The sequence below is a fragment of the Aspergillus undulatus genome, assembly GCF_047715775.1.
Source record: "Aspergillus undulatus strain CBS 261.88 unplaced genomic scaffold BDV17scaffold_50, whole genome shotgun sequence".
NCBI lineage: Eukaryota > Fungi > Ascomycota > Eurotiomycetes > Eurotiales > Aspergillaceae > Aspergillus > Aspergillus undulatus.
In genome coordinates, this window is record NW_027396654.1 from 51,450 (window position 1) to 66,521 (window position 15,072).

Below are 15,072 nucleotides of genomic sequence, written 5' to 3' on the forward strand. Positions count from 1 at the left end.
GCTGCTGCAGATTGCAGCTGTTGACGAATGAGCTCTCTCATTTCATTCATTTTAATAATCATATCTTATTATCTATCTAGCATTATTGACCCTCCTTCTATCAGCAACGGTTGCTCTAAGCCCAGCTGCAGAAACCGGCAGCGACCGTGGACAGTACCACCGCACATATGAGCGTTACACCACTGACACCTTTGGCACTAGCCGCACTATTCCCACCATCACCATTGTCACCTCCAGTACCGCCCGAGGAGGATGAATCTGCCCTGTCGCTCTCATGTACATCAGGCTCAAAGCTTACACAGCCCGTTGGAAGGCTGTATGAGGTTGATGCCAGAACCGGCGCCGTCGCCCGCGAGTCGTTGAAGGCTCCAAGGCGCACATCATAGCTCGCAATTACCCCCATGTCAAGCTCTACAGACGGGGCAAGATGAATCGCGTCGCCGACGACATCGTCTTCACCAGTCACAACATCACAATTCTCGTTGACGCCGGTGACTTGGGAGACGTTTAGAGACAGATTAGGCAAACTAACAAAGGCCCCTATGCCACCGTCTAGGTTCACATTCATGAAGTCGAGGCCGGTGCTGATTCCGAGAAGGATCTGGGGTTGGAATGCGATACTCAGAGCAACTGAAGTCACCTCGGTTGATGCTTCAAAGGGAATCGTTTCAAATTCCGTATCCTCACTACACGACAATGTCAGCTGGCGGCCGATCGTCTGATAGAAGACACTCACAAGCCAGTTATTTCAGAGTCGCCGAAATCGGGAATCTGAATCGATACTTTGGAATTGTCGGGAACCTATCACCCGTCAGTAAACTACGACCAGGTCTAGAACTCCTCTCATTGACCAGCCCTACCCTCACGTTGAAGCCGTAGGAGAATCCAACATCTCCTTCGAGGTCGGCCGTGATGATAATGTTCGGCACAATCTGAGGGCCGAAGGTGAGCACACCTGCTATCTAAAGGCAATATCAGTAACCTTTAGTCTGCGCATGAAGGTGCGGTAAATCTACCTGGAATGGGGTGAGCGGTATAGTGGGGAGCGAAGTGGTCAGTTCGAGCAGAGGGCCCTTGGACGAGAGCTCAAGCTCAAGCTCTATCTGCGAGGACAGCCGATTGACCGCAAGTTCAACGCTGCTGTTACTGAAGAATCCAATCGCCTCGTCCAATTCGAAATCGGCGTCATTGCCCTCATCGTCCGCGTCGCGACCAACGCTGAATTGTCCTTGGGAGAGTTCAATGCTCCCTTCAAGCGAACATGTCCTGCACCTTACGACAACCGGAAGCTGTGGTCTGCATAAATCAGCCCATGGTTCAATGATCGATTGGTGCCCTAACTTACACTACCTCGTCGGCAAGTGGGATATCCAGTGGATATATTTCCAGGTCAGTGTGAAGCTCGTCAAAGGACGTGTCTGCCGATGAGTTGAGTCCGTCAACCTTCGATGGAGCGGCGGGAAAGGACTCTGTAGGCGTTGATGCCTGCGTGGCTGTTTGCTGTCTTTTGACAGCCGTCGGACCGCGTCTCTGGATTTCCGAAGGGTGCCTGCGCCGAAAGGACACTCTTGTTGATGAGAATGCGTCATGCCAGTCCATTCGAGCTTTGTACAAGATAATAATGTGGCTTTTTGGGTCAACGCTCACTTCGGTCACCCTTATTGAACATCAGTATGATTTTCTTAGTTGTGGTTGTGGTTATTACAAACCGATGTGCAGAACGTTCCCCCTCAGGGTCGCAACCAGCGTGGGAAGTGACGATGACGAATTCAGGCGTGTCGCCGATGGCCGTCTTGAAACTCTCTTCGGCGACAGTAGAGGCAAATTCCAGTCGTATCTCAGAATCCTCGCAGGAGACACTGTCCAGGCCGGCTTCCAGATCCTCCAGGACCAGGATGGGCCATTGTGACTTCACATCCAGTGTTGCCGAGAAGACTGACTCCTCTTCCACATCATCGGCGATGTAATAGAAGCTACTTTCCTGACTCAATAAGGGAACCGTGAACTCTCCTCGGGCCTTCAGCTTCGATAACAATATCCCTGCAGAGAGACGTTTCGGTTCCGAGGCATTGCTACTTGCATGGACAAGCACGGAACACAGCAACAAAACAAGAGCAGCAAAGGATCCCATTCTCAATTGAAGCCCAAGCCTCATAGACAAAACATAGACCAGAAAAAAGCAGCTCTCCCATCCCGACGCCTGGTCGGGATCTCGCCCCCTTTTATGAGTAGCAAAACGCCTGACAGAATACGATCAGTGTTTTAGACCCTCAAATCCAACACCAGCAGTTTAAGTTTAACTACAAACTACGCCAATGCCTAAGACGACCAGGGTCCCACTGTCTCGTCCAGTCTTGCGCGACAACTGTACCTGCGGCCCCCACTTACCGTGTGGGAAGAGGCTGCAGCTGCAAACTAGAGATAAGCGCAAACAAAGCGAACTTTCACAGCCTCGTTCTGCCCCTGTTTCTCCTCCGGTCCTGGGTACTGGGAATCCCCTCCTGCATGCGCAGCCACTGTTTGTACTCTGTTAAGGGCGCACTCCAGCAGTTCATTTTACAGCAGACTAGCAAGCCGGTCTTAGATCGGTTTGATTCCCCCGTGGGAAGAAGGGTCAATTGCGAATTCACCAGCTGAAGAGCAGAGAATGACCCTCTCGGAGCAATGATCAATAATTAACACACCTGATCTCAAAGCCTTGACCCCCGCGCTCCTGGGCCCTGGGGCAGTGGATACCGGGGCTAGACAGCGCTGTGCGATAACTGAAACGCAGAACTACACCTCGGGAGTCAGGACACGCAACCGAGTCAGATCGACCAGGGACTAGACCCCTGGATCCTGGTGCTAATAAGAACGCCAGGCGCTGACTCGGTCCAGTTTCCATTCGGTCTGAGCCTGAGCCTGAGCCTGACTCTCAGTCTGAGGGCTTGTGGGTTTGTAGGTTTGCCGGCTTTTCCCGGTTGCTGTGATCTTAACCGTCAACGTGTCGTACCGTGCCGCAATATAAGGAGCAGGGATCATCGCCACCTAAATCCTTCGCGGCTACGCGCCGGTACCCTAGTTGTCGGGCTATGCTGGTACTTGGCGCCCTCCACTGCGGGTATCTGCTGGCTCTGATGAGAGCTCCTTAATGCAGTCAATGCAGGTTGGATTGCTAGGTTGCTTTTTTCAAACAACTTAACAAGGACCCTTGTTATCGAGAACATACCGCAGTCTTAATGCAGGAGAATGTTTCATCCTGCGCTTTTCGTCAATGGGGCCAAACGACGACAATGGGCTAAGGGACCAGGGGTGGAGCTAGAGCGAGGCTCGGAGAAGCCTTCTCACCGCGACGGTCCTCGAGAAGCACGAGGGGATCTTGCGCGGCAAGGCTCTCGTACACCTATCTACTGAGGTTTCATACGTAGTACGGTGACTAGGATATGTCTCGACAGCAGAAGAAGAGAAGGAATTTATTGAGCTCTCAAACAGTGAGTTAATATTTGAGTTTATATTTCCAATATACCAGTCCTTGTGCCTTGAACTTGTTGACATTCCGAAAACCACATTTGGCTGAACTTGCTGGCCCGACATATGAACGAGGTGTCTCTCCACAAAGCCGTGGCCAGCATCCCATACCAACTCTAAGCATGAACAGAAGATCAATACATTATATAGGCATCAGACTTATCCGTCTCCTCCTTATCCCTCGCATGTCCCTGTGCTCCTTTCACGGCCTTTTTCGTTTGCTCAACCTCTTGAACACACTTCTCTTGGTCATTAGAATTCCGAATAAACTCCCAATCGCGGATGCCCGGAACCTGTCGCCATTGACCCTCCTCCTTGCACACAGCTTCCTGCTCCGGCGGGAGCTAACCAGAGTACTTGCCAGCACGGACATGTCTCTGGAATCACTTGTTCTGGCTCAGATCGACCTTGTTCGCGGGACTCTGGATGCGCGGCCTGTTCATTCCGGCGCTTTTTTGCAGATATGAGCTGGTGCTCGTGCCATCCGTGGCCGTGGCCTCTTGTGTTGGACCTAGGCGCGACAGTTGTTGCTCATCGTCGTCCTCGCGCGTGGTTTGTGCTTGTCCTTGGGTAGGCGGCGCCTTCCTTTGGGCATTCGGACTGCCATATCCCTCTTGCAATATCTTCGCTCATGCAGCTGTCTGCATGGAAAGTCTGGGGACTATGGGATTCCCTTTCTGCGTCTGCGGCCGCGGTTTGGATAGGCTTTGTTTCTGTGTTTTGGTCTGCATCTGTATCTGCGTCTTTGCTGGTGCTGGTGTTGGTATTCGCTTCGGAGATCAAATCCTTTCCATGCTGCGCGCGTTGTGCCACACACTCCCTCCGCGCTGCCCTATATGCTTCATAGTACGAACAGGGAGACCCGTCAGCCTTGCAACTGGCGCGAGGCTTTGCATCTGATTCTGCCTCTGCTTTCGCGTCTGTGTCTGTGCTCGTATTGGCGTTGGCGTTGGCATTGGTAGCCAAATTGGCCTTGGGCTGGATTCGCTGGGACCGATGCTTTTCACGTGCTGCGAAAGCTTCCGGGAGGGAAGAGAATACAGGAACCTCTTCGGAAGTCGCTTGGGTAGGCGCTTGCTGTGCGTCTGCTTCCGCTGATGCTTTTGTTTTTCATTTGGCCTTGACGTTGGCGTTGGCGTTGGCATTTAATTCGGTCTCGGTCTCGGGCTGCAATCGCTGCAGGCTACGCTCTTCATGCGCCGGCAGATACGCTGCGTAATAGGAACGTAGTTTGATAGCGTCTCCGGGGTCTGTTTGAAGAGGAGTTGCGTCTCCCTTTGTCTTTGCATCCGCGTCTTTGCTGACGTTGGCGTTGACGGTGACAGTGTTGATGTCGACAGTGGCATTCGACTTCAACTCATTCTCGTGCTGGTTGGACCGTCTCAAATGCTCTTCCCGCGCGGTCATATATGCCGTGTAAGGGCAGGATGATGCAGCATCCTGTCCGCGGATGTTTTGGACGGGCCTCGCACCTGCGCCTGCGCCATTTCTGGCGTTGAAATTGTTGTTCAGGCCCATTAGGTACTTCCGCCGCTGCGGTGACGGCACAATGGGAGTAGAATAAACTCGCGGCTCCTGGGTCCCTTCTCTAATTCTCTCTTCTTGCTCACGCGCGGCCATGGCCGCTGTATTGGCGATTCCAAATACCCCATCGCCAGTCTCAATGTATGGGGATGTGGATGGAGCTGTCTGCGTAGAAGGGACCTGCACAAACAGCTCCCCACTTTCATCCCAGTGCAAACCCACAACGTCCGTCGTATCTTTCCTTATAAGCTCAGTAACTTTCTGTAGACACCCATCGAGATTCTCGCATTGTTTCCGAATTCCTCTCATATACCCATCGGCGTCTCCATCGCCAATCATCCCCGCCAATCCGTATATGCTCGCAATTTGACGCAGATAATCCTCAAGCTGATAAATTCTTCTCCGGATCTTCGCTACCGCATCGCCCACTGTGATTTGTCCGTCACGTATGGGACTTAGGTCACGGTTGATGGCCGCCCGGGGATAAACGGGGGGGGAAATGAAAAGGACCCGCTCTCGCTGTTGGGCTTGCTCTTGTTCTTGTCCCTGCTCTCGCTCTCGCTCTCTATTGGCGAGGGGATGTTTCTCCAGCCTTCCCCGCTGCAGCCTTGATGGCTCCTTCGGGGGTGGGGTTGAGTTGTCGATGGATATACCAACTTTGTATTCCCATCTCTCGCGGAGGGCTTGGCCGTCGTTTGTGACTCTGGGGTTGGACGACTAATAAAGAACCGTTTGTTTAGCCATTTATTGGTAATAGGGTTGGTACTAGAAGGTAGAAGGGGATATGAATAGATCGATGCATACCGGCGAGTCGCCTGCAGGGTTTCCTGCTTCTGTGCACTTTTTCACAGTCATGATGGATGCAATCGGATGCAATCGGATCCTAAGGTTCTAGTATGGTCTGGGTATGCGTTATCTGACAAGGAGATGGGATGAAGTAGCTGGACAGCCTGGAGCCAGTTGCTAATCCCCTTATATCCTCTGACGTACAGTCCAACGGCATCCCACCTCCGGAGAGCCCCGGGTAGAACGAGCGGTTCCAAAGCGGATGATCAATTTTAAGTTAGGGTTTCTCAACCGGACATGGTCGGGTTGCTGAAAGTCCGTTCCCACGCTGTCCTGTTGGCCTCCAAGTTGGCGACTCGGGAGCCAAACCCTTACGACTAGGTAAACTTTGTACTTACCTTTATAATGTCCATGGTTCAAGGAGCATTCTTATGAAGGAAAACCTCAGGTGACAGCTGCAGCCATCGAGACCCGCAACGCGCAACTTGCAACCTGAAGATGCGAAATGTATATATTTCGTCCATGGTCTAGACGGGATGGAAGGAGCCTTGCTTCAAGATGATTCGTGCATTTCTCGTCTTATATATACTTCATGCTTGGTCTTCATAATGTTCGTGTCTTTCCTCCTCTCCTCTCTGTTCTCTTCTCTGCTCTCATTCAATGCACTCATGGGTGGTCTATCCCCAAGCTCAACACCCATCAAACCAGCTCAACCCAACTCAAGAAATCGTCATTTCCCACTTCCCAGTCAGGGGCACATCAACATGAAGCACCAACTTCTGATTCTCAGTGTCATAATTGTACTCCGCGTCCTCAATCTGAGGCTCACTCTCAACACCCAAAACAGTAATTGTCTCGATGCTCACCCCAGCCTCATACTCAAACGTCCCAGCCATACTCAACCTCCCATCCACATACGAAAAGTCAATTTCGGACACCGCATCCTGCACAATACTCACTCCGTCATCGAGATACAGAGACCCATTTGCATCCCCATCAAGACCCGGCGCAACGACAATATTGAACCCCTTAGTCCTCAACGCGGTAGTCGTATTCGCGCTCTCAATGCGCTGCGGGTAGATAATACCGCCTTTATAATGGACCGTGATATCCGTAACGGGGACATCGTCACGTGTGACGTATTCGCCGTGCCCGCGGACGGGCTTGCCCGTGCCCCATTCGTAGAAGATATCGTCGGGCAGGTAGTACGTTAGACTTGTGCTGTTTTCCTCGGTTACGGGGGACACGAGGATGCCGTCGCCGTAGAAGAATTGCAGGTCTATGGGGTATGTGGCCGGGTCGTGGGGGTAGTTGAAGAATAGCGGGTTTAGGGTTGGGACGCCGGTTTGGTTGGATTTGTAGATAGCTGTGTAGATGTAGTCGACTGGGTGGTTTATTGTTAGTAGGTCGCTTTTTTGTGGGTGTTGGGGGCCAGTGAGGAAAGTCGACTTACGAAGCTGGTATCGAATAGAGATTCCATTGCGCGCTGCTTCGGCCACGGTCGGCCAGCGGTAGAACTCTTGATTGTTTGAGAAGATCTCGGCGTGGTTGCGGAAGAATGTGTAGAAAGAGCCGAGCGTTGCCCATCTGTTGTCTTCGTCAGTCATGCATGGTCTGCTGCGTTTTGGAGATGGCTTACCTAGCACAAAGGTTCTCCGTCGTGTTCCCACCAAAGCCACAGACATCGGGTCCTACAACAGGGATTTGGTACAAGGATGCGAACTGGAGGATCTGACTGATTGAGAGGCGGTACCAGAGCCAGCCGGACACATTATCTGTGGAGTAGTTAGCATATTGTTGTTGTAAAGAGTAAAAATCAAGGTATAGTTGGCAAAGGTGCTCGTTCTTACCTCCAAGCCAGTGAGAAACATCCCTACCAGAACCGGCAAACGTGCTCCTGGTGATAACCAAGGCTCGGTCATCCGGTCTCCTCGCACGCATGGCATTATGAGAATGAGTGGACATCATAGCGCCGTAGAGGTTATGCGTGTCATATTGCACGTATCCGCCGCTTTGCATTAGATCCGTGTCGGCAGTACTGTCTGCAAGCGTTGGACCTGCGCCATTCTGGATCATATAGGGGGGCCTAATGAGCTCGCGGTTTGGAAGACCCTTGCACTCGTCAGGACCACAGCCTGAGCCTGTGGATTTACCATTTTGCCAGCCAGCACTGGGGTCGATGTTGCGCTTGGCTTTGGCGGAGCGCCAGTGGCCGGAGCCGAGGTTACGGCGAGGGCGGGAGCTAGACCGTACTTGGTTAGGTTGCGGTTGAGAAGTGCGCTTATTGGTTGAACCATGGTCGGAAGCGAAGTTTGGTTGGAGGCTCGCCGGGAAGCCAGGAATGGGTGCATCTGGGCCGTCTCGGATTGCTGGTGGCTCTGGAGGGTCGCCATCGACTTCAGCGAAGTTTTCGGGAGTTGTATTGTTGCCTGGATAAGGCCGGTTGAAGAACTGAAATCGTCAGTTACTCGAAAAATGCGGGGAGCTTGGGGGCGGCGTTGATTTGGGGAGGCTGGGAGGTGTTGCTGGGTGGGTGAGGGTATAGATGTAGAGAGGGAGAGGGAGGAGGAAACCGGCGCCGGACGCACGTTGGCTGGCTCATTCATATCTATCCATAAAGCATCGATATCTGGACCGTTTTGCCCGTCGAAGAAGTTCAAGAACTGCTCGGTCCAGTACTGCTGAGAGTCGGGATGGAACCAGTCGGGGAAGTGACTGGGACCCGCCCAAACGACACCCTGGTATTCAGAACCATTCTTCTCCTTTATGAAGATGTCATAATCGAGACCTGCATCAAGCGCTGGGTTGGATTCCTTGTAGTATACGGCGGGATCGACCATGACGATATAGTGCTGATCCCTCGCATGGACCGTGTCCACAAAGTCCTTGTACAGGTCGGCTGGGTATCTGTCAGGATCAATCGTGAAGACACGCCGGAGGTGCATATAATCGATATCAGTCCAGATCGTTTCGAGAGGGATATTGTTGACCGAGTAGTTGGCCGTGACAGCGGCAACCTCATAGACATCCCGGTATCCGTACTTGCACTGATGGAACCCAAGTCCCCAGTAAGGAGTCATCAACGGGGTCTGCGTGATTTCCGCGTACTGGGTAGCCACGTCGCGCGGGGAGGGGCCCGCAATGAAATAGAAGTCCAGCACGCCACCGATGATGTTGTACTCGAGGTATTGGTTGCCCTTGTTGTCGATGAAGATATCCATTCCGTTGGAGTTGAGGAGAAAGACTCCGTGCGTACCGTTCTGTCTATGGTCGAAGTAGATAGGATGAGCACCGTACAGGTTCTCTCCCTGGGGCGTACCGTAGGCATCACGGGTGTAGATCGTCCGGGTGTAGTTTGTCGTGTTGAGCATGAATGAGTCGCTGTGCTCGCCTAGTCCGTAGAGATGTGGGTACTGAGGGAGGTGTGTCTTGAGGTAGACATACTGGCTCTCGAAGACTAGTTTGTTTCCAGTAGTATCGAAGAGCACTTCTCCGGTGTCGGTCCGAGAGACTGTGAATGAGAAGGGGTCGGCGTTGAATTTGAACTGCAGCTTGCTGTCGCTCGGGGATACCCATTCGCCGAAGCCAGGGCGCGGGAAGACACTGTCCGGAACCTGGTAGACGGTGTTGTTGGTATCCAGGATCTTGACGTGAAGCCGTTCGCTGGTTTGATACTCGACTTCCAGCTTCAAGTCCGGGAGGTCAGTCCCGTAGACGTTGCATGCTGGCCCTGAGAGAGATAGGTCTGCGTAGAAGCCAGACCGAGTCTCCCAGTGCTTTGTAGCCTTGTATCCTGGACATGCGGAAAGGTCCTTTTCGTATAGATCGTTCCCGGGGCCGGCGAGGTCTGGGACACCAGCCTGGCTCTGCGCAAAGACAGCCCCACTTAGGGCCACGGCCGAAGTGAGTAGCTGTTTGAGGGACATGCTCAATCGAAGCCCTGCACAGTCGGGAAGGGCTGATCTGCTTCGTCTGCAGGGACTGAACCGCGCGCATCCTGCCGGTCTTTATATACTTCGAGCCGCCACTCTGCCAAGCTAAGTCGTAAGGTCATTGCGGAGAAGGCGATATTATGATTGCCCTGGAATTGATTGAGTTGAATCGGCCAGAGTCAACAACAGCGAAGATCATTTCCCCGCAAGTTGTCCACGGAGCTCTCCTCCGGCAAAAGCCCGAGCAATGCGACCCTGGCCCAGCGCCAGCCCCACAGGAAAGCTACATCATTGCACACATTGTCTGGTTCTCCGGCAAAAGTCCGGGGCTGACTCTTTTATTGGCTTTCGGAGTATAGAGCAGTAACTGTCGCGGGTAGTGTTGGCTGTTCTCTGTAGGTATGCCTCGGCAGAGGTTATTTGCTGTGATGTCACATTCTCACACCGATTGTACAGCACCCAGAATGTCGCCTCCCTCTTTCAACGACACTCGAGACTACGACGCTGATTCGCGTGGCTTCATCGCCGCCTTGAAACTCGGGATTATCAAACATGCATCCGGTCGCATCGTCTGGGACGCCTCAGCGTGGGATTTTATGCAGAATGACTGCCCAGACTCGGCGCATCCGCTCCTCTAGCGGCAGGGCCAGCTCAATTCCAAGCACCCGCTGTACGAAATCTGTCCCGGGATTTACCAAGTACGGGGCTACGATCTCTCAAACATGACAATTGTCGAGGGGAAAGAAGGAATCATTGTTATTGACCCGCTAGCCTCCTGTGAGTGTGCAGCTACGGGGTTGGAACTGTACCAAGCAAACCGTGGGCATGGGAAGATAGTTACCGGCGTCATTTTACTCGCACTCGCACGGGGACCATTATATGGGTATTGGGGGCGTCATTGACGCTGGTGAGAATGTGCCAACCATCGCGCCGCAAGGTTTCATGGAGGCTATCTTGAGCGAAAGCATTTTGGCTGGGCCGGCGATGAGGAGAAGAGGGGCCTTTATGTACGGGAATGCGCTCCCCCGTAGCCCCGAAGGACCGATGGGAATAGGACTGGGAATGGACTCGAGTGTTCGGACGACGAGCCTCATGTCGCCTACAAATCTCATTCAGGACACGGGCGAGAAGCATATCATCGACGGTATGACTATTGTCTTCCAAAATGGTGCCCGGGACAGAAGCACCCGCGGAGATCAACTTTCACTTCCGGGGTTTTCGGGCGCTATGTATTCTCGAGACGGCGACAAACTGTATGCATAACATCGTCACCCTACGGGATGCGCAGGTGCGTGATGCGAAGGCATGGTCGGGTATCTGGACGAGGCAATCGTTTTGTTCGGCCGTGGTTCGGACGTGGTGTTTGGTAGCCATAACTGGCCGACCTGGGGACAGGAGGAACTCATGGCAAGGCTAGAGGAGCAGCGCGACCTATATGGATATAAGCACGATCAGACAGTCCGAATGATGAATCTAGATATGACATGCACGGAAATAGCAGAGCAAATGCAGCTGCCTCCAGTGCTTGAGCGTGCCTGGTACTGTCGTGGTTTCTATGGCTCTCTCAGCCATAACGTTAAGGTAAGATATCAGCGTAATCACCTATGTGCACGACTAACCGGCCCAGGGCATTTACCACAAATATATGACCTGGTTCGACGGGCGCCCTGAGCATCTCTGGTAGTACCCGCCCCGGGAGGAAGGGCAACGATACGTAGAGTGCTTTGGCGGCGTTGACGGGCTTTGTGACAAGGCGGAGAATTTTATAGAGCGAGGAGACCACCGTTTTGCCGCAACCCCTCTTGCTCACGCCGCGGCAGCAGATCCAGATAATCTCAATCCGCGAGCACGGAATCTCCTTGCGACAACGTACGAGCAGCTGGGATTTGGTGCAGAAAATGCAACCTGGCGCAACTTCTACCCCGGCGGCACAGAAACTCCGTACAGGCAAGAAAGCAGGAGTGGTGGCAGGCGGCCGTACACCGCTAGGCGAAAAGCTGAGCGTCGACCAGTTCTTCGAGATCTTATCTGTGCAACTGAACAGCGAGCAAGCGGCGGAGGCCTCCTTCAGTATCGACTTGCACGTAACGGACATCGCAGAAAAGTGGCGTTTGATCCTCAGTAACGGGGTCCTCACTCGTCGGCGTCGCGACAGTCAAGCGTACTTGGAGGATGCGCAGGAGAACAGCGCAGACCTGCAGCTGGCTCTTACCAAGCAGCAGTTGCTGGTAGTGGCACAACAGACGGGGAAGAGGGAAGTGCTGGATCAGTGGATTGGGATGGTGCTGGTGGACGAGCAGTCGAGCAGGAATCCCAGTCAGATGTGAAGACAGTCACAAAAGAATGAAAATTGGTGAAGGCTTCGACCCCAGCCGTGAGTCGGCGACCCGTACCTTCTCGTGCTGGCATCTCATTCCGCCAATCAGATTGCCCCAAGCTCAACCGTAAACACAACCTTGGAAACGGCCTCGGACAGCCCACCTTGTACCTGACTAGGCCCCTCTGTCACTCTCGCCTTCTTTTTTTCTCGTCTCTTCCCTCTCACTGCTCAGTCTCCCCCTCTACCCCATCTCCAACTGCATCATGGCTGAGTTCGTCCGCTCCGAAATCCTGGGAACCACCTTCGAGACCACCAGCAGGTACTGCCCCGCTATCAGGGCGTCATGAGAGTCAAGCTGACCTCTGTAGATATGCCAACCTGCAGCCCGTCGGCCTCGGCACTGCTGGCATTGTCTGGTATGGCTCTCCAGACTCCTTGACTGACTATTGACGGCGCAAAACTGACCAGCAGAAGCTCTGCGTATGACCTGATCGCAGAGCAAGCGGTTGCCATCAAGAAGATGATGAAGCCGTTCGACAGCGCTGCGATTGCGAAACGGACATACCGAGAAGTGAAGCTTCTGAAACAGTTGCGGCACGATAATGTGCGATGCCTTTGACAGTATACCGGCGGTGATGGTGCTGACTTCTGACCGCTCTAGCTGATTAACATGAGCGATATCTTCATCTCACCCCTGGAAGACGTGTACGCATCCCGTCCGGTGCATCGAGCTCGTCGGACACTGACAACAACTCGAGATACCTCGTAACCGAACTCCTAGGAACGGACCTGCACCGCTTGCTCAGCGCAAAGCCCCTAGAAGGCAAATTCGTCCAGTACTTCACATATCAGATCCTAGTAAGCAGACGAAAGACCGCAATTGCACTCACACTAATCTCCTTCCCGGGTGATTCCTGAGGCTGACGCACTGCCGCTCCGTTTTGCGTGGTTCTTGTCTCACTATAGCGCGGATTGAAATACATTCACTCAGCAGGCGTGATTCATCGAGACCTCAAACCGGGGAACTTGCTAATAAACGAGAACTGCGATTTGAAGATTTGCGACTTCGGACTCGCCCGCCTCCACGAACCGCAGATGACAGGCTATGTGTCGACGAGGTACTATCGCGCGCCGGAGATCATGTTGACTTGGCAGAGGTATGGGCATCAGGTTGATCTATGGAGTGCGGGTTGTATTGTTGCGGAGATGTTGTTGGGCCGGCCGTTGTTCCCGGGAACGGATCACATCAATCAATTTTTGCTGATTATAGACTTGCTGGGAAATCCACCGGACGAGGTGGTTGACCGGATTACGACGAAAAATGTGCGCCGTCCCGAACACCCAAAACCACTGAACAAACCTAGCTGACATACTCGGATTACCGTGGTAGACTCGCCGGATGGTAACATCATTGGGGAAGAGAAATCCGCGGCCGTTGAAGGAGGTTATTCCCGGCGCCGAAGACGAAGGTACGCGCGACGCAACGAGCCTTCGAACACTGGCCCTTCCAACTGACGGAATCCACCTCCAGCAATTAACCTTCTTGAAAAACTCCTCATCTTCGATCCAGATGCGCGCCTCACTGCCGACCAAAGTCTAAAACACCCTTATATGGCTCCCTACCACGATCCTGAAGACGAACCCGCCGCAGCCGCAAGGTTTGACTGGTCATTCAATGACGCCGATCTACCAACTGACGAATGGAAGATCATGATGTATGTCGTCTCCCCCTTTTACTTGACAATCTACCCAAGACTATATACTTATGAAGACGCTGCAGTTACTCCGAAGTCCTAGACTTCTTCCAACCCAGCACAAACCCACCCGTTGCGCAGGAACCATCACAGCTCCAACCCCCAGGTAGCCTAATGGGCGATGCGGGTCTTTTCCCAGATCTTGCGACAGTTGACCCGTCTAAGTTTGCGCAAATGGACTTCGTGGCTGATGGGCAGTCGTTCGATTATACCGGCCTTTAATGCCGGGGATTTGGCTTTAACTTTACTCCTTCCCCAGTAAAAGAGGGGATGGGAATTTGCGCCTTGAGCGGTCTTGGATTCCTTCGCTCCCGGCTATGTCGGTTGGTGGTGTATATGGTTGGAAATGACTTCCCCCTGCTGTCATGACATCAGCTCGACGCTGAAGCATGCGTATTGGGGCAGGTTGTGCGTACGTACGTACGGTAGAAGGTTGAGTAACGAGTGATGACGCATAAGTAATGACCATTCCCTTTATTACCCTAACCTACCTACTTAACGCAATCTATCTCCAATCTATACTTGTCTCCATTTCTACCTACCACTGTCTCTTGCTCGTTTCTATAAAACTCTTGGGCCAGAAAAGAAAAAAGCAGGGCACTCACCTGCCCATCTCCTCAAATACACTGCTCTAGCAATTTAATCTCAACCCAACCATGTTCTCCAGACTCAACGGCAGAGTTCCCTCCATCCTCTCCGCCATCCTCACCATAACCCCCTTCATCATCCTCTTCGCCGTCGCCGTGGCTTTCCTCCCTCATGGAAGCAACGCTGCACCTGCCCCAATCCCAGCCCCAGGCAGTCACGGACATATCCAGCCAAACCAGGGACAGGATTACGGCGTAGAAAACTCGCAGCCCAAGCCGACGCCAACTTCGACGCCGGTTGCAACTTTGCTTCCGGGGTATGATTGTGGGCTATCTGGAGAGGACCAGGACCAGGGTCAGGGTCAGGGTCAGGAAGAAGGTCAAGCCCAAGGTCAAGCCCAAGGTCAAGCTCAAGGTCAAGCTCAAGGTCAAGCTCAAGGTCAAGCTCAGGGTCAGGCGCAGGGTCAAGGCCAAGGCCAAACATCAGGTTCGGGCCAAGCCTCCGGTCAAACTTCAGGCCAAGGACAGGGTCAGATTCAAGGCCAGGGACAGGGTCAAGGACAAGGACAAGGACAGGGGCAAGGTCAAGCTCAAGGTCAGGCGCAGGACCAAGGCCAAGGACAGGGTCAGATTCAAGGCCAGGGTCAGATTCAAGGACAAGG

General features: G+C 53.1%; 5 protein-coding genes across 5 annotated transcripts; 2 read left to right on the top strand and 3 right to left on the bottom strand.

Annotated features, from left to right (window-relative positions):
- Window positions 1–115: 115 nt before the first annotated feature.
- On the bottom strand, window positions 116–2,131 carry BDV17DRAFT_283733 (putative GPI anchored protein; the record flags this gene model as incomplete). Its single annotated transcript, XM_073760406.1, has 6 exons — window positions 116–686; window positions 737–801; window positions 861–962; window positions 1,017–1,296; window positions 1,346–1,657; window positions 1,710–2,131. 6 exons carry the CDS (start codon window positions 2,129–2,131, stop codon window positions 116–118), a joined length of 1,752 nt encoding a protein of 583 aa, XP_073612562.1.
- A 1,510-nt stretch (window positions 2,132–3,641) lies between these two features.
- Window positions 3,642–5,886, bottom strand: BDV17DRAFT_294159 (uncharacterized protein; the record flags this gene model as incomplete). Its single annotated transcript, XM_073762781.1, has 5 exons — window positions 3,642–3,851; window positions 3,915–4,120; window positions 4,170–4,584; window positions 4,633–5,748; window positions 5,836–5,886. 5 exons carry the CDS (start codon window positions 5,884–5,886, stop codon window positions 3,642–3,644), a joined length of 1,998 nt encoding a protein of 665 aa, XP_073612563.1.
- Window positions 5,788–9,800, bottom strand: BDV17DRAFT_271208 (glycosyl hydrolases family 31-domain-containing protein). Its single transcript, XM_073758776.1, has 5 exons — window positions 8,406–9,800; window positions 7,668–8,268; window positions 7,457–7,592; window positions 7,271–7,404; window positions 5,788–7,201 (listed from the first exon to the last, which is right to left on the bottom strand). The coding sequence occupies exons 1-5, from the start codon at window positions 9,741–9,743 to the stop codon at window positions 6,537–6,539; spliced, it is 2,874 nt and encodes a 957-aa protein (XP_073612564.1). The 5' UTR covers window positions 9,744–9,800; the 3' UTR covers window positions 5,788–6,536.
- A 413-nt stretch (window positions 9,801–10,213) lies between these two features.
- BDV17DRAFT_283735 (beta-lactamase-like protein) lies at window positions 10,214–12,076 on the top strand (the record flags this gene model as incomplete). The annotated part of the gene is made up of 6 exons (XM_073760407.1): window positions 10,214–10,318; window positions 10,388–10,585; window positions 10,662–11,002; window positions 11,120–11,330; window positions 11,434–11,618; window positions 11,752–12,076. The coding sequence occupies 6 exons, from the start codon at window positions 10,214–10,216 to the stop codon at window positions 12,074–12,076; spliced, it is 1,365 nt and encodes a 454-aa protein (XP_073612565.1).
- A 59-nt stretch (window positions 12,077–12,135) lies between these two features.
- Window positions 12,136–14,475, top strand: BDV17DRAFT_271212 (kinase-like domain-containing protein). The gene is made up of 9 exons (XM_073758777.1): window positions 12,136–12,388; window positions 12,438–12,485; window positions 12,544–12,673; window positions 12,731–12,774; window positions 12,828–12,927; window positions 13,036–13,392; window positions 13,460–13,538; window positions 13,601–13,784; window positions 13,850–14,475. The coding sequence occupies exons 1-9, from the start codon at window positions 12,333–12,335 to the stop codon at window positions 14,043–14,045; spliced, it is 1,194 nt and encodes a 397-aa protein (XP_073612566.1). The 5' UTR covers window positions 12,136–12,332; the 3' UTR covers window positions 14,046–14,475.
- The last annotated feature ends 597 nt before the right edge of the window (window positions 14,476–15,072 follow it).

Excerpts from the sequence above, each read along its gene's own strand:
- BDV17DRAFT_271212 (XM_073758777.1), top strand. The coding sequence starts at position 12,333 with ATGGCTGAGTTCGTCCGCTCCGAAATCCTGGGAACCACCTTCGAGACC. Across the intron at positions 12,674-12,730 it reads AACAGTTGCGGCACGATAAT|CTGATTAACATGAGCGATAT; the intron begins GTGCGATGCCTT and ends TGACCGCTCTAG. Across the intron at positions 13,393-13,459 it reads ACCGGATTACGACGAAAAAT|ACTCGCCGGATGGTAACATC; the intron begins GTGCGCCGTCCC and ends TTACCGTGGTAG.
- BDV17DRAFT_271208 (XM_073758776.1), bottom strand. The coding sequence starts at position 9,743 with ATGTCCCTCAAACAGCTACTCACTTCGGCCGTGGCCCTAAGTGGGGCT. Across the intron at positions 8,269-8,405 it reads ATATGAATGAGCCAGCCAAC|TTCTTCAACCGGCCTTATCC; the intron begins GTGCGTCCGGCG and ends TGACGATTTCAG. Across the intron at positions 7,202-7,270 it reads CTCTATTCGATACCAGCTTC|TCGACTACATCTACACAGCT; the intron begins GTAAGTCGACTT and ends TAAACCACCCAG.